The 23616-nt window shown below is 41.6% G+C and overlaps 1 protein-coding gene across 1 annotated transcript in view; it reads right to left on the reverse strand.

Annotated features, from left to right (window-relative positions):
- Window positions 1-23616, reverse strand: part of KIF13A (kinesin family member 13A) — a 172616-nt gene that overhangs the window by 37948 nt on the left and 111052 nt on the right. The window contains 7 exon segments of the mRNA XM_031435159.2: window positions 3300-3466; window positions 3566-3652; window positions 9506-9636; window positions 11384-11518; window positions 12959-13069; window positions 15109-15321; window positions 15702-15813. Coding sequence (XP_031291019.2) covers window positions 3300-3466; window positions 3566-3652; window positions 9506-9636; window positions 11384-11518; window positions 12959-13069; window positions 15109-15321; window positions 15702-15813 — 956 coding nt within the window.

The following is a 23616-nucleotide window of genomic DNA, read 5'->3' on the forward strand; positions in this document are numbered from 1 at the left end:
GCCTTTATCACTATACAGCATATCCTTAAAAAGATCATCCTACTCACCAAGTCAATCTGACTCTCTGCTACCACCTAGGACAGAAGCTGAAGATGACGTGGTCTGTTCTCAAACAACCAATGAACTATCAAGACAGTGTCTACAGTTTCATTTTTCTCCCTATTGAATGAACTGTTTTGAAACTCAGTGAGTCTGGTGCCTCAGGTCAAGATACCAAAGAGGTAGGTGTTTCAGGACAAGAGAAAGGATCCCATTTACTTTGGGTAAAGCATTTTCTCTTTCTTCCTTAGTTTATTTTTGCCTGGTATGGAACTATGCAATGAGCTCAAACTTACTCATCTGTCCTGAGAATGGAAAAGAGAGAGGGTGATGGTGTAGAGGCTGAAGGGCATTTATGTGATACAGAGAATTAGAATTAATTCATACCAAGATGCCCAAGGCACTAAATTAAAGGGAAGTAGGTCCTCTGGGGTAAAAAGAACCTTTTAATCCCAGATGGAATAATCTCTAGGATCCTTCACCAACCAGCCCCTTAGCTGCTCTTTACTTTAGAGCTGCCACTGACTCTGTGAAAATAGCTGAGTGTCTGATTCCTATTTGAGCCTCCGGGAAGAACGCATTAAGGTCTACAGATACCAGGTTTGCTTTTACTCTTAATTCAAACGAAATGGGTTTTAGATCGTTATTTACTCTAGAGATCTGAAAATCCATGATCCGAGTCTATTACTGGGATAATGCAGGAGCATATTTATCCACCAGCACTCTGTCCTGAACTGTTGTGCTGTCGACAGCAACACAGCCGTTAGTAAGAGTAGCAGTAATAGCAGGGAAACTTTTGTGCTGTTGGACGCATGGGGAAAAGAACGGCCACTAGATTTTCACCACTGGGAAGGCAATGGAGCTGGAACATGGGGACAAGGGGTCATAATTGGAAAGGGAACATTCCCCAATCAAGAATTCAGAGCACCTCTGTCAGGCAGAAAACATCAGCTTCTTCCCAATCACGTTAGTTAGATTTTGTCAAAGCACGTAGCACAGGCACCCATCAGCAGCACTGCTACAACCCAGTCACGCTCCGCCATGCCAACGCCAATCGCTTAAAACCTTTATCCCACTGTTTGTGCAGGAGCTTCGTCTGAAACCACATGAGAGGGAAGAGAATCTTCAAATAGGACCACCAAGGGGATGACCACCAGGCAGGCAGGCTGATCATCGGGAAGCCACCTAGCAGTAGACGTGAAGCACGTGAACACTGTCGGGCCACCAGCATTTCAGCATCGTTATCAGAGAACATCTGTGTGCCCCACAGGGCAGCTCCATTTAGCAGTGAGATTGGATAAAGTATAGGAAAGAGGGAAACATTACTTTGAAATAGAGAAAGTCAACACTGGAGAGCAAGGCCTGATCTGGAACACAAATGGTTAACTCATGTCAACACCATGAGCCAGGCCACCAATGACTAACTGCCTGATAAGAAGACCAGAGGAATTAACAAATATTAAATACTCACTGGTTATTCAGGGGGTTAACATGTATATATACATATGATAATGAGGTAGCAATTGGAGAAAATCAGAAATCCGTGAAGTGGGATGATACGCGATTAAATGGATGCCACCAGCATACTCTGCAGAGTTAGAGAATCTTGTAACCTCATCTGAAGAAATAAGCTCTCTTCCAGTAGACATTCCTCCTCCTGGAGTTTGAAGCCTGCACCCTCTCGTCACACCCTGTATCCATTTGGGCTTCCAAAAAACCACTTACAGGTGACGCTGTTAAATGGCCCACTAATGTGATTCTGACATCTGAACACCACTTGGGAAGGTCTGTCGGGATTCCTCCCAACTCGGCAAGAGTGGACTGAAGCCTGAGTGCCAGCTGTGGTCCACCCTCTGCTGCACTGTCAAAAGGTCCAGTAGCTAATCCTAATTCCTATTCTTAGTGATGTTCTTTTTTTGTTGCTATTCTATGCCCTTCATATAAATACATCATGCTTATTTTTTCTTCTGGCCTTCTCTTCATACTTCATCTTTATAATTAAAAGGGGGGGGGGCGGTCCTTGAGACTAAAAATCCAGAAATAGGGATAAATAAAAAGGTCAACATCTTTATTTCTGCAACAGAATCCCCAATTTGATCTGCCAGAGATCTGACTGACAGTCCTCCAGCCACGCTCAAATTCTTCTCACACAGGCTTGTTCAAAGAGTAGAGTGAGAAAATAAATGTTTAAGGAAAAGGCTCAACTGTGAAAACCAAAATTATCTCCTAGCTTCCCATCAGGCAGAGGCTGGCTACCTCAGGGATCTCAGGGCTCCGGAGGCCCTCCCTGCTGTAAGTTAGGGATGCTTAGGTATTCTGGGTATCCAAGGAACAGATGAATGGGGAAGTGAGGTTGGACAAAGTCCAGAAACTAACTTTCTCAGGTGCTCCAGGATCTTGCCTCAACTATATCCTTGTGAAATAGTTCTGCTAGGAATGCTGTCTTGTGCCTGTGACCTGGGGAACTTTCCTGTCTTGTTTCTGGTTCCCAGGCACAAGCCTGGAGATGAGGATGCTGGGAGATGGGAAAAGGAAAGGACAGACTTACAAACTAGCAAGCAAGGAAAACACTGGTGTGTATTTTACTTTATGCATGTAAGTGTGTATGAAAAGGTAAAGGATTTCCTTTTAGACACAGAGAGGAAGAACTTAAATACGAACACAGGAAAACTTCTGAAAAGAGGGATCTAGAAATAATGCTTTAAGGAGCATCTCTACCTTAAAGATCAGAGACAGGTTCAAGTGTAGGTCAGGCAAAGAGCCTATAAAGTCTTTCATTCCAGCTATCATGTTTGTAAAAGTGACCTGGGCTTATTAAATAGGTCTCTTTGGCTGCATAATTTCAACTGAGTTTATGGTAAAATGCAACTTTTATCTTCCCATTAGATTCTATTTGAAATTCCTCAAGTCATACTCCCTTGGGGATTTTCACACGCTAAAGAATTCAGAAATGATAAGCTCAAAAATGGGACATTTGAAGAGGAATTCCATCACAGTCATTCTGTACTCTAGGACCATGGAAACATTGCCACAGCCAGCTCGGGAACACAAGGTGTCATGGAAGTGACCACCCGCTCTCTGACTATACCTGAGGAAGCAGACCAGGCCCTGGGGTATTTTCATTAGCTCCTTGACAATAACCTTCCTAAGAAATTAGCAATTTTACATGTCTAAGTTTCAGAATAATATGCTGACCCCTTACTGAATGGTGTGTGGTAAGGAAGTGCCCAAGATGGAGGAATCCAGAGTTAGGGTCTTACCGTTACTATTCAGCGTTTTCATGATAACTTCCATCTGTGCAAATTCATAGTTGTAGTCTGGTTCCGAGGAAGCTTCACTGGCTGCATCCAGGTCATGCTCTGGGGGGCCCACTTCTTTCTCAAAGTCTTTCAACCAATCTCGCCGTTTCCTCTTAGGCAAATTAATTCTGTAGGGTTTTTCGCCATTAAAGAACATCAACGTGGTGTACGCTCAGTTAACACAAAAGACGTATCAGTGAAAATATGAGTGACCACAAAGCTGTTACCTGAAGAAGTGGTTATTTCCCCACAGGATTCTGTCCCCGTGCCAGAGCTGGGTGGTGCTGCACACGAGGGTGCCGTTTACACAAGACCTGAGGGAACACCAGGGGCTGTGTCAGCAGTATGGTAAAAGGCACAAAACCCAGACCCAGGAGCCAAAGAGATAACTGGGGGAATTTTTTCTTAATAGATGTATTCGACTAATACCTAGAGAAGGAATAACAGAACTACAGCCACTATTGAAACACACAATCCAGGCGAAGATGAACAAGGGACGCCAATATCCCTCAAAGACAGACGCCTGGACATTATGTGCTCTTGGTGGAGATGGAGAACAATGCCTGTGGAACTGAACCTAATGAAGCTTGTAGATCTAAATACCAATTTAGGAACACACAGGGCAGTGGAAGGTGCTAAATGACGTCATGGATGCAATGAGCAAAATGCTGACTATGGGAAACAACCAGGTGTCTTCTTCAAATAAAATGCAAGGAAAAAAGGAGGGGAGGAGAGAAATGGGGACCCACGGGCTAAAAGAGACCTGAGAGACATAACAATCAATGACAATGGTGGAATCTTATTTGGATCCTGATTCCAAGAAACAACTGAAAAAGAACCTTTATGAGGTAACGGGGGAAATTTGAACACTGACTCAATAGATGACTAGTAAGGAATTACTGTTTATTATTTCAGGTGTGATGGTATCAGAGCTATGTTTAAGGATACTGGTCTTTTAGAGATACAAGCTGAGATATTTATGGATGCAAAGTTATAATACCTGGAATTTGTTTAAAACAATCCAGAGGGGAGGGAGGAGGCAGGAGATGTGGAAAGCATATAAATAAAAATAAAACTGTCTATGAGGTGTTCATTTTTGAAGCTGGATGACAGGTATATGGGGGCTTGTTATATTATTCTTTCTACTTTTTTTATATTGGAAATTTCCCGTAATAAAAACTGGGGTAAAACATAAAAAGAACAGTAAATTTAAGTCCTAAATGGCCACCAAAGAATTGTAAAATCAATCAAGGGAAGGGAGGTCAGAAGATGGGTGAAATAGCTGAAGAGGATTAAGAGGTACAAAATTCGAGTTTTAGTGACAGATGGTAACTCTAATAGTGATCATTATGCAGTACATAAAACTATCAAGTCATTACGTTGTATACCTGGAACTAATACAATAGTGTAAGTCAATTATACTTCGAGAACAATCAAACAAACAAATGATTAGGGTTGGGGAGGACAACTCTGGCAGCCTCTGTATACATCTATATACATCACACCATTTAAAATGACATGCATTGTGTCTCTGGGTTTGTGTTGGTCTATGCACCGTGGACTGGTCTGAAACAAATCTTGAACAAGCCAATGCCCAGCAGACGTTTGGAAGTGGTCTTTCAACAGTGCAGCTTTCCTTACATTGCAACTTTGCTGTAGCTTACCAGCTATCAAAGGGCTGTGAACTCAGTAGCCTAAATAAGTCGCTGTACAAGATTTTCATGGGATTTTCTGCTTATTAGAAGATCGTGTCAGCTGATTTGACACAGTTAAAGCACTGTCACTGTGACTTTTTTTAGGGGGAGAGGGAAAGTCCTCCAGAAATTTTAGCATGGGTAATTTTAGTCTTCTTACAAATGTTTCTTTCACCTAAAAAAGAGATTTTGCTGGCCTTTAAAAGCAAAACGAGGTAATGTGGTAAAGTGCATGTCCAGCATGCATGAGGTCATGGGTTCAATCCCCAGTACCTCCGTTTAATAAATAAATAGATAGATAAATAAACAAACAAACAAACCCAATCACCTGCCCCCAACAACAAAAAATAAAAATAATAAAAGCAAAGCAAAACAAAACAGTAAGGGGATAATGAAAGTTTAATTTGCTAAAAGACTCTCAGGTAAAGTTTGGTGGAGAAAAATAATGAGTATTATTTTCAGCTTTAAGTTTTTAATAAGTGACTTTTCTCATATACTCTCGTTATCTGGTTCCTAATCTTTAGGGGACTCTTAAGCTCAAACTTTCAGAATAAGGAGAATTCACATATGAAAACAATCATTCCTTTGCAGTAATATTTCAAGTCTGGTGGCTAAGTTTTTATTGATAAAAGTACCATGGAAATACCATCTTCAATGTTTTTAATCCGTCATACACAAACACCTTGGTGTGTATATTTTACACTAACACACTTGCTTTATTCTTGCCAATAAAAATGACTCTCAATATTCTGACTCAAGTTTCAAAAGTCTGTCTCCCATCTATTTGGAATTATGGACTGACTTATTCATCTGCAAAAATGGAAAATGAGATAAAAATAAATATGCGTGTCTATATCTATTGTGAAAATTAATAAAAGGAAACCTCAACTAAAGTTGGAGTCAAGAAGCCTGAAGAGGAAATGCCCACACCCTACCACTCATCGCCAGTTGGATGGATTCACAAACAGAACAATGTACATTACCCCAACAGAAAGACCTCAGTCACTGACCCCAACAGGCAGAGACCTACCCCGCATTCTCACACAGAAGGTGCAACCACTGTCTCAGCAAGAGCAAGTCTTCCTTCCTGCCCAGCAACAAGCCCAGCCAATAAAGAAGCTGCAGCTCAATGAGAAGCTGTTGTCACCTGAATTTTTACTTTCCTCCAATGAACTTCCACTTTTCCCATGTTGATGACTTCCTTACCTTATCCCACCCTCCTTACTATGAGTCTTCCATGTTGTGTAACCCCTCAGAGTGTCTATTTGCCGGAGATGCTGCATGATTCACTAACCATTTAATAAAGCCAATTAGATGTTCAAATTTACTCAAAATTTGTTTTTTGACACTATAAATATATACACAGGTACACATACACACATTTTTGTCAAAAGGATGATAACGGGTTTAAAAAAAAAAAGTTTTTTAGAATACTTATCTTTTCTACCTAAAAACCAAACATTCAATAGTCAGTTTTTAAGGAAAATATTTTCCCATTGTTTATTAAGGTATCTAAAAAGCTCCCTAGAAATTCTAAGAATAGCAGTATGATCAACAGTAAAAATGTGTCACTCAGTGTTCTTTATTATTTTAAACTCTGAATTATAATTAAAAAAATTCAGTTCCTCATTCTCACTAGCCATATGGTAATTCTCAAGAGCACCATCTCTTGGTAGCGGCTACCAACGTGGGCACAGCAGACACAGAACATTTTCATAATCTCAGAAAGTTCTACTGGGCAGTGATATTCTAGAACAAAACTAAAAACAGAGCAAATCAGAGAAGAATCTAATAAGCTTCACCTCTCTTATATATAAATAATTTTCATGATCATTTGTATCTTTAGAGGACCCCTATCTAGGTGCTTACACACACACACACACACACACACACAACCCTGAACACACATACAAACAAATCACTTCGCCATTTGTAGTATGCTCTTATTACCATAATATAAAAAGAAAAAGTTACGGAAACTGCCTGGTTTGGTAATGTACCCAAGCCAAGAAATCAGCATTAAAAAGTAATTTCTAGTTGGACACATGCCTGGGGTACTTGGAAGAAGCAAATATAAAACCTCTTTGCAGGAATTTATGCAGCCTCAGCCAGGCCACCAGACTCCTACAGATAAACTGCTGAAGATGAACACACCTAAAGAATCGTGACCTGCTCTAGGAAGCACAGTTATCAACAGATAAAACAAACAGTTGGATTGAAGCTCCAACAACTTCAGAGAACAGTGTTTTCAAACAAAGGTAACAAAATGAGTAAAAATAAAATTATTAAAACACACAATGGAGTAAAATCAAGACTTTACCAATAGAGACCAGGCCTATCCAAAAAAGGACTTCCTAAACTTCTACAAGTGAAAAACAGAGACACAAAATTTAAAACTCAATAGAATGGTTAAGCACAGATAAAACATGAGAGGGAATTGGTGGACTCGAGGATAGGTTTGAAGAAATAATGACTATCCCTTCTTAACCCCATGTCCTGCTCTTGCTGTGTCTCCAATCCCATTTCCACCTTCACATCCAAGATTCTTGGCCCACTTCCTCACCTCCCATTCTTTCTTTGCATTTTTTCCTTCCATATCCACACCTGCATGCACCTAAGCATCCCGTGGTTGTTCTTGTCTTCCTGATTGCTATATCCCATTGAACCTCTTTTAGCTGCTATTCTGACCTCTTCTTTAAATGTTCTCTTCCCTTGGATTCCATCATTTTATCCTGCATCCACTGCCTCTCTGACTCCCTTGTCTCAGCCTCCTCAATGGCTTGTCTTCAGGCTATCCCTAAAACATTGGTTTAACCCTTTCACTATACACTCCAGATCCACTTCCAACACAGGCAACACTGACAATGCCCAGTTCTACATCTTTAGTGTGCAGCTCTACAGCCCTAAATCCAATGTGCAACTGGAAATCTTCACATTGATGTTCCAAGGTATCCCAAAGCGAACTCATTACCACTCAATACCTATCATCCTCCAAACCTGTTCCTCCTCTTGAATTCCTTATTTTGATTTAGTAGTACCATTGTTTATCCAGTCTCTTAAGACAGAAATCTGCGACCATTGCTGACTTCTCCTTTTCTTTTACTAAGTGAATTTCCATCCCGTCCCCATGCACATCATTAAACTTTGCTGACTCTCAGATAATTCTGAAATACATTTTGTTCTTCACTTCTTTTGCTACTTGCTGTGTTCCCATGACAATATCATAACAGTATCCTAACCAATCTCCCTTCCTCCAGTCCTGCAAACCCAGATATTTTTACACTGATCAGCTTTGCAGGTTATAAAGATCACTTTGGAAGAAGCACTTATCTTCCTGTGTAATAATTATTATTTCTATACCTTCTCCACCAGGCTTTGTGTTACCATACTTGGGCATTCCCAGCACAGAGCCTGGAGCAAAGTATACTGAATGGATGAACCAACCACTAGCCTGAGGTCATAGGAAAGGAGGAAACTGGGCGGGCTGGGGAAGGAGGAAGAGCAGGGTAAAAAGACATGGAATTAAAATTGGGTATGAGGAAATCTACCAAATAAACTCATTTTTAGATATAGTGTTAAAAGAGAACATGATCAAATTACCATGTTGTATGTATGTGTTTTATCTGTCAAGTTTATAAAAAGAGCATGAAAAAAAAAAATCCAGAGTTTCTAATGGAGGATGCAGCATAAAGCTAAATTCTATTTGAACTCGGAATAACTAAAAATTAAAGAATAGTATGATTTGACCATTAAATATCTTAACAATATATCATACAACACAAAGCCTACAAATTCCATGAATCACACATGCTATTATTGTTAGTCTCAGTTTTTCATCACTTAGAAGTGTCTGTGGCTAATATTAACAGAATAATTTGAAATGAATGTAGTTCTCTTCATAAAAATGTATGTTCTGAATTATAATGTTGTGCATTAATGAATACTGTTTTAGGACTTCACTTTATACTTGATTATAAAATAATTCAAGACATCATTAAAAATATATTATCCTGTCAATTCTCAAATTTTTACATACTATAGCCCAGTTTAGGAATTTTTCATACAATGAAGTTATCTGATTAACTGCTTTTTAAACAATACAATACCCTGGGTAACAACAACTAACTTTATTCAGTATTTGTATGTCAGGCACAGAGCCAAGTGATCTACATGTTTTGTCTACTATTAGCCCCATTTATCACAAGTTGGAATTGAAGATTAGATAAAAGAAGTATCTTATCTAAGGTCACCCAGCCAGTCAAGGCAGAATCAGCTACCCCGAGGCCAGTTCTCTAAATACTGCTCACACAGTGCTCTGCAAGCAGAAAGCAAATCCTTGAGAACCCAGTATGGCCCTACTTTTGGCACAACTGAGCAAACAGACAGAAAGGGCCAGTCTATTCCTGAAAACAAGACACTTATTTTCATATATTTTCAAATAAGATATGTTAAGCAGCCGTTTACTTCTCTTACCTCGCATTTTCTTTTGGAGTGAGGGTGACCTCTCCATCAGAAGCAATATCAATTTCACAGTGCTCAGGCTGAATTCCTATGCCAAAGAGCTGGATGTCCTGAGAGGTGTCTGCACCCACCCTGGTATGGTCCTGGAAACAGACCATTAAAGAAAAAAACGTACACTGACAAGTAGCTCAGCAAAAATGTATCGCAATCAATTTGAATAACCCAGCGGCATATGCATGACAGTATTAGATGAATCAGACAGGAGATGCGAGACCCAGCGCATCGTAAGTCAAAAGCTTAACTTAATACACTAAATTTAAAATACATTTTAACACTACAGGAAAAAAAGAAAGAAAGAAGAAACCCAATCAATAGGGATTAGCTATTGTTTTAAAATATAAAGAAACCAGACTCGACAGCAGAACACCTTGAGCTTCAATTTTTTTTTTTAATTAAAAAAAATTTTGGGGGGTGGTAATTAGGTTTACTTATTTATTTATTAATGGAGGTCCTGGGGATTGAACCCAGGACCTTGTGCATGCTAAGCAAGCACTCTAACACTGAGCTATAGCCTCCTCCCTGCTTGAGCTCCAATCTTACCTTGACAGACTTAGTATTATTATGACCGTGGTCAAGCCATTTCACAACTTCTTTCTCTCTCTTTCCCTTTTTTTTTTTTTTTTTTGGCAAAACCAGGACAATATTATTAATTTGATCTAATAAACAGAATTCTTTCAAGGATCACCCGAGCTACCAGTGAAAGTGCTTTGAAAACAGCTGGATAAATTCAAGAACCACTAAAAGTAGTTTCATGGAAAGTCCTATTTTCAAGTACATAACTTTTAAAATGATAACAAAGGTTGAGCTGAGTTCTGAATACTGTTTTACATGGTACTGAAGCCTGCGGGTTCTACAATGTACAGATTGGCATGACTTTAAGTACCTCAAACCCCAGACGTATGAGCACTGTGACACCTCGTGACTCAAGCCCACCGCTCCTCCCCTTTGTTTGTTCTGTTGCTCTAAAAATCATCAAGTCACTATGATAATAATACTTCCTTATTCAACAGAGAAAGCATAAGGTTTGGTCTTTCAAAATTAAGACTTCAGAAACCATTCCTGACCCCTTCACCGTTTCCTAAATTAACAGATCTTCAAGTCCCTTAGTGGCCTCTGAATAAACCAGGGGCTACTTAGTTGTTTACTGTTTGTCTCTGGAGAAAACAGAATAGAAAGGATGACAGAAGACTGAGGATACTTTCTTCAACTCTAGCTTATTCTCCACCGCATTCTGCAGAGTCACCAGGCAGGTCAGCATCCTTGGCAAAGCAGCTGAGACCTGCAGCAGTACACTCTGCAGTGATGTCAGTGGTATCACCCTGAGGCCCGAGGGCCACATCCAAAAGGCGATACCCCATCTCCACATTTGAAGGGTGATTATGGGACCAAAAGTTATTTCCTGAGGATGCAGGTGTAGAAGGGATGGCCATGGAAGAACCCTGGCTGTCTAATCTACCACAAGAGTCTGCTTTAGGCTTGTGCCCATCTTGAGATCTCCTTAGAATTACTCAGAAGCATAATGGTGACTCTTCAGAGCGTCTCAGGATCCTTGTTGCTATCACCAGGGACCCCCCTCACACCCTCAGCTGCTCACTCGTGCCCCTCTGATGCCTGCACAGGAAATCAGCCCAACTGCACAGCGCCAGGATGACACAAAATAGCTGGCTTTCACTCCCAAGGGTAACCTGATGATACTCCTAACTCTCTCTCTTTTCATGAGGGCAAAGCTGGGTACAAGAAGCAAAATCATTGAGACAGGCATCCAGACTCAAGTGGAAATCATACAGGAATGAATCTGGGTTGCAACTATCCATTAATATATTCACTTACCTTTAAATAGTAAACCAGAAGTTCATTGAGAGCAGGGTCTGCATTTAGGTTGACTAAGTAGCACTTGTCATCCCCCACCTTGATACCAGAAGTCTCCAGGGAAATCCCCATACTTTCAAGTTGTCGTTGCCTCTCCTGTGCACAAAAACAGACAAAAGCAGGGAAGCTCTATTTGTTGCTCTATTCATGAGCTGTATCCATGGAAAGCTTAAGTCACTGTTTCTGGGGACAATGCCAATGAAATTACACATTCTATTCAGCTCAACCAACTTTACTGAGAGCCTAAAATGCACGACATCTTCTGTTGGTGTCTTAGGGGCACCAAGAGTGAACCAGACACCATCTTGCCCTTAAGGGGCTTACAGTCCAGTGGAGGGGATAAGACCACACAAGTGAATCTAAAGAGGAGAGCCCTGTGCCACTGGGGAGAAACAATGTGCCGCAGGGCTTCAAAGGAGAGAGACTGTGATGGGTTAAGAGTTCAGGAAAGGCTTCAGGAAGAGAATACACTTGAGACGGTTCTTGAAGCGTAAAAAGAATTTCAACAGGAAGAACTGGGGGAGCAGCGGGGTTAAGAGCAGAGTGTTCTTGGGGAAGGGCATAGGAGAGCAGAGAAAAGACTCTGGGCATCCTGGATGGTTTCAGGGGTCAAGAACCCCTAGTAAATGTGGGAAAGTAGTGGGAAATGGGGCTGGAAGAGCAGGCTGGGTTCCTATTGCAGAGGACCTTGAATTCATTCACTTATTCAAGAAATAAATATGTATTTAGGTATTGATCTAGGGCTGGGAACACAACAGCAAAAAACTTAAGTTCCTTCTTTCATGCAAACTTATATTCTAGTGGAAGGAGACAGACCATAAAGAAACCAGCTGTGTAAAATACAGAATTTCCAGTGATGTTAAGTGCTCTGATGTGACTATAAAGCGATGGAGGAGTTACAGAAAGTTAGGTGTGTGTCTGTGGTATCTACAAGCAACATATAAGCAGAGGGCTGGACTAGGTCCCCAGCTACTGATTTCAAGCTACCCGATTGGGATGGTCCAATACTTATAAGTGGTCAATAAGATTAAAACGTTCATGAAATGCACAGTGTAGAGATTCATATCACACACACATACTCACGCGTGTCTACAGATTAGTCCTTGCTTACTATTTTAGCTCAAGTAAAGTTCACACAGCATTTTCTAACAAGCCCAAAGAAGCAAACACACTGAAAAAACTAGGATGCGCCGTCTGTTATAAAGTCTCTGCCAGTCAGGTATAGCTGCGTGCTTCGCCAGGTGATCTAAAATCGCGGAACAGACTTTGGTTTAAATGTGAAGAGCAGGACGCGCTAAAGCCATTTCCTGCACCACGCCTGCACAAATCCACTGCTCTCCAACACTTCTAGCAGATACATGGACCAAACTGTACTTGATAAAAGACAATGAAGTCAGTGTCTGGAAAGGATCTTTGCAGGCTCTGGTTCAGCAGAAAGAGGTCCTCAAAGGTCTTTTTGAGGATGACAAGCGGCGAGACAGAAAAGATGGCAAATGCAAAGAATCGCAGTATTTTAGGCCTAAGTTATCAAGCTACCTGTGCAATTTCTTCTGTTTTCCTCAGCTTCTCCTCCCAAGTCACCGTTAGTTCTTTTATCAGCTTTTCAGACTCTTCCAGCTTCTCCTTCAGTTCAGGGGCCTTCATAGCCTTTAAAATGAAAGCAGAGATACCCGATTTTCTAATTTTTTCCACCATTATATACAAGACAACCCCTTACTGTCCTTCTTAAGCGGTTACCAACAGTCTTTTGGAAGCAATTAAGCCACACACTGTCGGGGGGGTTTTAGACCTGTATTAATCAAATGAAATGAAAGTAACTTTTTAAAGGAGAAAAAGAAATTCCAGTGCCCTGAATTAAACTGATACAAATCATCACAGAGTAATTTTATCCATCATACTTTAATTTCATATTTAAAGACCTAAAAGATGCTAAAGGTCGTCTTCAAAACAGAGAAGTGCGAGAACAAATGACTTAAGTAGGTTTCTTTCTCAATCAGACAGAGATCAACACCCATCACCAACACACGCATTCCAGTTATACTAACCTACCAGGAAAGGTGGAGATTCTTCTCATTCATTTTAAAATTTGAGTCCGGGCCATTTAAACTACTTTTCTTAGAGATGGTAATAAATCTAAGCATATTTATTACTCACTTGGAAACAGGACATCTGGTGAAAAGGGCAGTAATTTCCCTCTGAGTTTGCTCAGTGAGAATAATTAAGGGGTCTAAATATAGATCTATGCAGCCTAAGAAATCTAGGCGGGGGGCCTTTACTTGGCCACAATGTGCTTTGACACCCTAGAGTAACAAGAGCCCCTGCAGAGTGTAACTCTCGTTCGGACAAGAAGTTGAAGTGGTGATGAACTGGAGGCTGGCTGAGTATGCCTGGGTCTCTGTGTTCACAGAGCCCGAGAGGGACATTTAGTGCTGGGTTCCAGGGGACACACATGAAAAGGTGAACCTGCTGTGGCTCCTCTTCTCTACCCTTTGGCCAGGCACTGTTCTAGCTGCCTGACCTGTCACAGTAAAAATGCAGATTCAGAGACAAGAGGGAGGCCAGAGATCATCCTCCTAAAAACAAGTTTCAGAGCCTTTACACTTTCCTCCTAGGATCATGACTCTCGTCAAAGTTTATCAGCATTTTGATGTCTCTGGTGTTCTGCTGCCCTTCTTGGCATCAGTAACAAAAATTATGCTTGATGTACTCAGTGATAATTATAATGATGATCATAACAAAAACAGCAACATTTATCGAGCACTTAGCGACGGGCAAGGCATTGTGTTAAGTCCTTTCCAGTATCAGTGTTGTATTAGGGGTTAGAGACAAAAATAAAATTAATAAAACACAGCATCCTGCACTTTAGGAGCCCATAGCCCGGAAGAAGAGAAAGACATGTAAACAAATATTTACAATGCCACTCCACGATCACCAGTAAATGGAGTATTCAGATCCCTGGCTTTGACTTCTTTTTGTTTGTGGAGTCAGAAGAGAGTGGTATGAAGGAATGTGAACTTAGAAGCCCTAGGTGCACACCCGAGCCCCAGCATGCAGAAGCATGTGAGTGAAGTCAAGGCACTTGGCTTCCATCTCAGTCTTAATATCTATTCAATGAGACAGAGCCTCAACCGGTAACAGCTATTCGGAAAGGAGTATGGTTATTAAAGTCTAAGTAAAGCCCAGGAAAGAAGGTAACAATGCAAAATTATTGATATTGCTCCCTGTCAGCAGCTGATATAAATGAAAACGTAAAAGGAGATTTCTGAATTATTCCTTATGTTTAATTATTCTTGATCATCTTGTCTTCTATGATTTAGTGAGGAGGTGACACAGAACTGACTTCTCTGAAAACGGCAAGGCCCAGTGGGAATATAATCTACAATGCTCATCAAAACAGCACACTTGGTTCTTACAATTTCACATCGGAAGAGATCTGGGCTCAAGGGCAACTGACTGACAGAAGCAAACAATTAGGCAGTGGTAGGACCTCTCCCTTAACTGCCTGCTTCCTCCACTGCCAGGACCTGACACAGCCCTGTGCTACACTCCTGCGGCCCCCACGGTGCTTAGCACAGAGAAGGTGCCCTTCAACCACACGGAGATGAACTGCAAGTGAGCATGTCCTCAGCACTCAGACACCATAAGCCGGGGAGCCTGGAACACAGGGAGCACCAGGCTGACAGTACCTCCGCCTGCGAGAGCTGCTCTCTGAGTTTCTCCACTTCCTCCCGCAGCTCCCGGATGACTTTTGCATTGGGGTCCTCATTCACAATGGCATGGTTAACGATTCTTTTGGCCCGATCTGCGTATCTTAGTGTGGAGAGGGTCTCTTCATAGTTGTCTGCTGCTGGGCTGATGGTGGCGATCATAGAGGTCTGGCTGTTGCCCCCCAGATTGTCCTGCAGAATATTTCAAAGATCATATTTGGAAACGAGGCTCATTCTATGCACAACACACATGAGGAAAGCAGTAAACATGCACGGGTGACATTCTCAGCAAAGACAACACGACATGGAAATGAGTTTGTATTCCACAAATAATTTTATAACAAAATGAAAGGAGATCTCTCTTCATAACAATGCATAGTGCCTGTCGAACAGCATTTTAATGGAAAAGGGCTACAGGAATGAGCTTTCATTCTGCATGTTTAGGAATCAGGATAACAGCATTGTCAGGAGTTCTCTGTGTAGTTATCTCATTAGCTCTGCACACATCTCAGCTGTCACCCCTGAAACAGCCAGTTTCTGGCTGGAAAAGAAACACTGGAACAATGAATTACCTTAAGAAGCCAAGTGAGGACCGAATCCCGATAAGGCACAAATTTGTTTTTACCCTTGCCAGCTGCCTGGTCAGCCAACGATGAGATAACCAACCCCAAGGTTGTAAGTGACCTGCCAAGAGAAAAAGACAAAAGTTAGCTTTATGAAATATTGATTTTGTTTCCATAAAACAATAATCCTTCTAGGTGATAAGTATAAAATATGCTGAACAATAAGTCCCTAAAGTTGATAGAATCAAGTCTATGTTAATTTGCCAAGAGGCTGAGAAAAGGGAAAGCAAGAAGTAACCCCATTAATTTAAGAGAATGAATTTAGAATCCCCATAAGGATCTATTCTGTTCAATCACAGGACCTGTGAAACATACATTTTAGAACCTGGAAACATACATGTAAAAGATCACACTAGAGAATTTTAATTAACTCCAAATATATGTTAAAGGTCTGAACCATTTTCTCTTTGGGTCTAATCTGGGCCATTCTGGACTCTGATTTCCCCACAATAACCATGTAACTTGCAGAGCACCCCTCCACTACATGTTAAAGGTATATCCTGTTCATCTGCTTAAAGCCGGCAAGCTTGTTTCATTATGGAGTGACTACAGTTGAACGAAGGCAAAGAACTACCCAAGCAGAGTCTTGGAAGCCTTCCCAGGCCTATTGGGTCAGAACCAGTGAGCGTTATCTCCAGGCGACTTACATGCACATTAAATTTTGAGAAGCCCTGGCTGAACAATAGTCAAAGTGATACATGCATTTGGGTGCCAGGCCGATGAGTCTCAAAATGTGGCGCTAGGACCAGCAGCACCAACATGACTTTGGACCCTGTTAGAAATGCACATTCTCAGGCCCCACCCCAGGCCGACTGCATCAGACACACATAGTGAGACCCAGGAATCTGAGCTTGAACGAGCCTTCCAGGTGATTCTGATGCAGGTAGAGTCAGAACCACTGGTCTAGGCTAATGAGTTTTCCCTGACAGTTAATGCACGTTCTCTGCACTTGGAGAAAAGATCGCAGCAGAAACAACAGATCTGTGGAGCTGAGGGACTGAGAACACCCTCTGGTTAAGTACCAACTGCTCTTTTGAAAGAAAATCGACTGGATCCCAAGTTAAGCAGCCAGAAGAGAGCAGTCTCAGGGCACCTCCCAGGACTGCAAGGGTGGTTACAATTTATCAGAAAGACAAAACCCTTTGTAAATGGTTAAAAAATTGAACATTTTACCTACTTACAAAAACAAGGAAGGGCACAAATCAGCACGTGACTAGAGTTTAGCAAGTGTAAGGCTACACAGCTTTCTTTCTAGTGTTAACAGTAGATTTCCATTAAATAAAAGAACAGAAAAGAATAAAGGCGTATTTCTCACAACTCATAATTCTCCAAAGGTGAGTCACTGGAAAAGTCATTGAAATACAGAGCAATTCCAAGAGGCAGAAAATGAGCCAGGATTTTAATAACTAACAGCCATTACTGCCAAATGACATAAATATGTACATCATAATTGACAGATTTAAAAGTTAAACAAATCCACCCCAAGAAAAATGAAAACATATGTCCACCCAAAAACTTGTGCAAGGATTCTCATAGCAGCATTATTCACCACAGCCATCATGTGGAAACAGCCCAAATGCCCATCAAATGATGAAGGGAAGAATAAAATGTGGTATGTCCTTATGTTGAAGTATCACAAGGGAGGAATGAAGTTATGATACATGCTACAACACGGACGAGCCTTGAAAATTTGTGGTAAGCGAAAGGCGTCAAAACAAAAAAGGCCACTGTCCTGGGTTGAATAATGTCCCCACCAAACTCACATCCACCAGAACCTCAGATGTGACCTCACTTGGAAGTCGGGTCCTTGCAGATATAATTAGTTAAGATGAGATCACACTGGCTTAGGGAGAGCTCTGATCCAATGACAGACATTACTTATTTTATAACAAAGCCATGAGAAGACACAAAGACACACGGGGAGAACACTCTGTGAAAACGGAGACAGAGACTGGAGTGATGCACCCACTAGCCAAGGAATGCCAGCAACCACGAGAAGGCAGGAGAGGAGCAAGGAGTAGATTTTTCCCTCTGAGCACCCAAGAAGGAACCAACCCTGCCAATCCCCTGATTTTGGACTTTTGGCCTTCAGAGCGGTGAGAAAATACATTTCTGTTGTTTTAACCCATCCAGTTTGTGGTAGTCTATTCTGTAACACTAGGAAACTGACACGTAGTATTGGATCCCACTTATATATGAAATATGCAAAACAGGCAAATCTATAGAGATGGCGGCTGTGGTTGCCTAGGGCTGGGGAGGTGGGGTAAATGGGGAATGATCTGGACACAAGGTTTCTTTTGGGGATGAAGATGTCTTAAACCTAGATTGTGGCGATGGTTACACAGCTCTGTGAATATTATAAAGCTACTGAATTGCATGCTTTAAAATGGTAAAGTATATATGGTATATGAATTACTTCTCAATACAGCTTTCTCAAAAAAAAAATTCAAGTTCAATCACTCCTCCCAAAGGTAACAATTTTAAGAAAGAAAATGGCATATGATATATATGAGATAGAGGAAAAAAGGAGTTCAGTATAAGGGGAAAAACACATTTTTGCTTTAATATAGAATATAGGCCGTTTTCCACATTTTGCATCTACTGAAATAAAATTTTCATTTGGAAACAATTCTTCAGACTATCCCAGATTTTTAATAACCGAACGCAACAGAAATTAATTCCTATAAAGTATAAAGAGCTTAGTGACTCATAGGTCAATATTAGCAACTCAAAGGTTAACAGTGGTCCTACAGAGCTATAATTTATCCACTTAGAGAAGCTAATCATTCATAGGTGCCACGCCCTTTACCTAATAGTGTGCACACATTCAAAACAAGAACTTCATCTAAACCTATTACGGTCCCTTTGAAAGAAAAAGAAATAAACTGAAGAATGAGTGGAACTCATTGATGATTGAGAGGTCACCAGGTTAACCCAGTAACAAGGGGTCCATACCATCCCCTCCTTCTAGGTTTCCCCTAGAAGCAGTGATCCAGCGGCTCTGAGAATCCCAAGAACCATTTGAAATTTTGCAAGTTCAACGTCTGAAAGTTCAACACCAGGCATGTATATTTTGATAAGAATTTTATTTCCAGGAAGCTCAAAAACATAACAAAATTACTAACGATGGATCCTAGGAGCCTGAAGGCAAATGGGCAGCTCACAGGTGTCCAGAATGGGGTGGGAGGTTGCCTTCTGTTGGTTTTCGTTTTTGGTTTTTTTGCCAATTTTAGGGGCTGAAAATGTTACTCTGAGAATCTTTATAATTCTACCAAAGCACTGCTCCTTTTCTGAACCTGTTGGAGGTGGAGATGGTAAGGAAGCTGCAAATCTCCTGAAATCTTTCACCACTAGTTCTAGGGCAGGGGTGGGGCAGAGAAGGGGGAGGGGCTGACTGGAGAGGAAGGAAGACTTTGGGGAGGGGATAACATTTATAAACAGACAGCCATCTAAACAATGGAGAAATCTGGATCAAAAGGAAAGTAAATAAAACAAAATAGGATTAAAAACAAAATAAAAAGGCTTACTGAAAAAAAAAAAACAACACATTGACATGATTCAACCTTCTTTTGCTTTTTTGTTTGTTTTTCTATACCTTTCTCAAACCTACATAGTTTCCCTTGAAACCCTAACCACTAGATTCCTTCCCTTAGGAGCAGATCTGATGTGATGTTGAGTTATTCGTACTGTCTAGGATGGATTTCAAGCTATTTAACCCATGTTTCCAACCATCTTTTTCGGATCATTAGTGTAGTCCTTACTAAACTTTATTAGAGTTAGATATATCTATATATATATATATATATATATATATATATGTTCTTTTTTTCCCCATCTCTTTCTACTTAGATTGTGATCACCCTGGAGGCAGACACTACTGTGCCTGGCTCACAGAAAGCACTCAGTCAGTATTTGCCAAGTTAAACTGAGTCTAGAACAGAACATGGACTTCTCTTTAAAAAGGGCTAATTCTGTGATGGTTTCGGTACACTCTGCGGGTGCTGGCCCAATAACCATTTCTCCCTTCGTACTTGCTAACAGAAACCTGATTTTCCTGGGAAGCATGTGCCAAGCTAAACGCTACTTTCCAGAGTCCTCTGCAGCTCGGAGGAGCCATGAAACACAGTTCTCTCATGAGATGTAGGGAGGTATCACCGGGAGGGGCTTCTAAGTGAGCTCTTGTTCTCCTGATAGAAAAGGTACATTTTTAGCTGACAAAAGCCAGTGGTTCTTTCCCCTTCCTGTTTGGAACACAGATAGGGAGACGATGCCTGGAATGGCAGAGCTGTCTTGAGGTCACGAGAACCATGTGAACACACACTAAGGTTAGTACAGCTGTGTGCCTGACAGCACTTCTGAGACGCTGTCCCAGCCTCTGGACTTACTGAGAAAAACAAGCTCATCATTTGGTTGTCACTGCAGCTGGTTTCTGTTACAGCAGAATACAATTCTAGGCTTTTACAGAATTAGCTGAAAGGTGATGAAGTTAGTGGAAATGAGTTTAGCACTCTTCTCCAGGAAATCCCCACTCTTTATAGGAAAGGAGGAATACAAAGAATATAAGTGGCAAATCATGGGGAAAGGACAGTGCCACCACATGACAGGAGAGGAAAGAAATCTACATGATATCTACAGCATGGGCCTCATTTCCACTCACCACTGTTTCCCAGGGGCTAATGCAAATTATTAAACCCAAATGACATTCATCCAACGAATATCATTCCCAATCTCGTTTCCATTTAATTGCCATGGTTTAATTTAAAAAAGTATATACGAACACTTCCAAAAACACATTTGTTCTAGAGATGTTAATATGTGTTACACCTAGAATTCTGTCATCACATAAGTTCAGGGAATGATGAAGTTACAGAGGATTCATTATTGCAGGACTTCTCAGAGCTTTTAGCACTGTGAATCTCCAAACAAAGGTTTTATAAGAAGCCTTTTTCAAAACTATTTATCTAGGATCTTTTTTTTCCCCAGAGCCACCTGAGAAATTTGTATTTCACAAGGATGCTTTGGGAAACACTGAAGGAACAATGGCACGTGCCCCAAAAGATGTGGCTATTGCTTTCCCAGGAGATTCCTGCTCTGTCCTTTGTGGTCTTTGGTGTGAAATACAGAGACCTTCCTTCAGATTTTTTTTTCCCTCACATGTGGACCCTGCAATGTACAAGTGGTAAATTAACAAGGACACCCCCACCTGCCCTTGAATAAGGGACAGAAGGCCGGCCACTTTTATCACCCCTAAGTACAAGTGCACGTTTGGTTATTCAGGAATACCCATGTACGTGAGGTTTCTGAGAGGACATGGACAAGAGCCATGGGGAATACTCAAGAAGGAAAAAAGGAGGATTGCACCGTAAGAAATACTAGAAACATTGTGCTTGTAACTTATTATAACATAAATTCTATGACAATCCTAAGAGTAACATATATTAATATCCCTAGAACAAGTGTTGAGTAGAACCCATTTTTGGAAACGTTTAACATATGCTTTATTATCGACTATAGTAATTGAAATGGAAATGAGACTGGGAAAGATAGTCATCAGACGAATACTGTTTGCATTTAGTGGCAGGCAATGCTGAGAATAAAGCAGAAGCATTTTCAATTCCATTCCTGGGGTTATCAGAGAGGGTTCTGTGAGCTAAGTGAGTTCTCAGAGCAGCTGAACCAGCCAGACTGCAGCGGCAGGGAAAGGCTTCGTCCTCCCACCCTCAGTAGACAGGTGCAGCAGCAGACGAATTTTCCAGATGCGTCCCCTGAAAAGATGGCCTGCAGACGACCTATCGCCCTAGCCCTGAACAAGCCATGGCGGTGCGGCCACCCAGCGCATCAGCGCTGCGCGTAAAGGAGTAACGTGCGCTGGAAAGCTCTTAAGAGCTTAAGGGGAGATGAAGCTCCTAAATCCATAGCTCATTAAGCAGACACTAATGTCTGGGTGAAGTCCCGGACAGGTCTGCTTAAGAGGATTATTAACGTTCCATCCAAAGAAGCCCCAACAGGAGGTCGAGAGAAAGCCCAGGAAACATGTTAGCGATTTCTTTAATCCTAGCACTCGACTGGCCACTGACTTTAACGCTTAAAAAGGCCTTTGTAGAACTACTGGGCAGCCGTTTCAGTATGTTATTTATTTTACCTTATTTGTACACGCTTACACAGAGCTTACTATGTGCAGCTAAGCATGCTCTAAGCACGCTACAAACAGTTACTAATGAATCCTCATAACAGCCTTACTCACAGTGTCGTTTCCTCAACTGCATTTTAGAGTTGAGGAAACTGAAGCTCAGGAAGGTCACACACTTCGTTTTTGTAGCTAAGAAACTCCAGTATCTCCTCTGGGAAGCCCTCCCTGAAACTTCCAGCTATTTTGTGACCCACGTTCCCACTGCACCTTGCGTGGAACTTTCCACAGCACTTAATGTCTTAACACCCCCCTCCAAAGGTGTCCTTCCCCACTGGACCTTGAACTTCCCGAGGCCAGGGCCTGATCTTACTCATCCCTTTCTTCTTACGCCCAAGTCAGTGTTCGAAACACATTTGCTAAATGGAGCAAAAAAGCGCAGGTCCATTTATCTCTTGTCTGTAATCCTTGGGGCCACGTGTGCTTTGAAATTCAGAATATTTTGGACTAGAGGAAATCCAGTAGATACACTACACATGACCACCTGGGGCAGCACCTCACAGTAAAAATTCATTAACATTTCTACAGTTAGGGGGAGGGTATAGCTCAAGTGGTAGAGTGCATGCTTAGCATGCATGAGGTCTTGGGTTCAATCCCCAGTACCTCCTCTAAAAATAAATAAATAAATAAACATGTCTACAGCTAAACTTATGAATGGCCACACTAAATGAGTAAATAAAGACCATAAACGAAGATAAAGACCTCATCAGAGTTCAGATGCAGGTTCATTAACAAGTGAGCTGTGAAGAAAAACAGAAGAGCACTGGGTTTTCAGAGCACTCTGGATTCTGGAATTGCAGGTGGAGGACTGTCGGCCTCTCTTTCCATAAAGCTCTCTAAGACAGCTGCGCAGAGCCCATGGCATGGTCTTACTGTAAGGAGATGTCCCATTCACTCAGTGACTACATACCAAGGACCACGCTGAGAACTTGGAGGCCACCTGGTGGACACCTGGATCCATGGTGGGCTCCCGGAGCATATGCACCAACTCAGGGAGATGGGAGGGACGTGTGCAGTAAAGAAAACAGCCCTGGACTAAGGTTCAGAGGCAGCTCCACTCCCTTCAAGCCAGTTATTTTGGGAAAAGCATAAGAGCAACTTGGCAAACACTCACAGGCTGGTAAACGTGTCCTAAAAAATAGCTCCACGCTTAAATGCTGGGTTATGTAGCACTTCTCAACAATACCTGGTCAAGAAAGTCGCCCCCCACCTTTTGCTTTTTCAGATGAAGAAACTTACTGCATCTTAGCCTACATGTTCCTTGAGGGCAGCAGTCATGCTGTAACAAATGACCACAGACACAGCAGATTAAAGCAACATAAGGGTATTACCTTCCAGGTCTGGAGGCTAGAAGTCCAGAATGTGCTTCACTGGGCTAAAACCAAGGTGTCAACAGGGCACATTCCTTCTGGATGCTCTAGGGGAGAATCCGTCTCCTGGCTTCTTCAAGCTTCTGCAAACCACCCCCAGCTCCTGGCTCCTGGCCCCTCCTCCATCTCCAGTGGACTGTGAGGTCTTTCTCCCCCTATATCACTCTCACTCTGCTCTCCCACCTCCTCCTTTTACCTGTAAGGAGCTTTGTGATTACATCAGACCCACTGAATAATCCTCTCATCTCAAAACCTTTAACTTAATCACACCCGCAAAACCCCTTTGTGAGGTCTCAGGTGCACAAGT

The sequence above is a fragment of the Camelus dromedarius genome, chromosome 19 (genome assembly GCF_036321535.1).
Source record: "Camelus dromedarius isolate mCamDro1 chromosome 19, mCamDro1.pat, whole genome shotgun sequence".
Lineage (NCBI taxonomy): Eukaryota > Metazoa > Chordata > Mammalia > Artiodactyla > Camelidae > Camelus > Camelus dromedarius.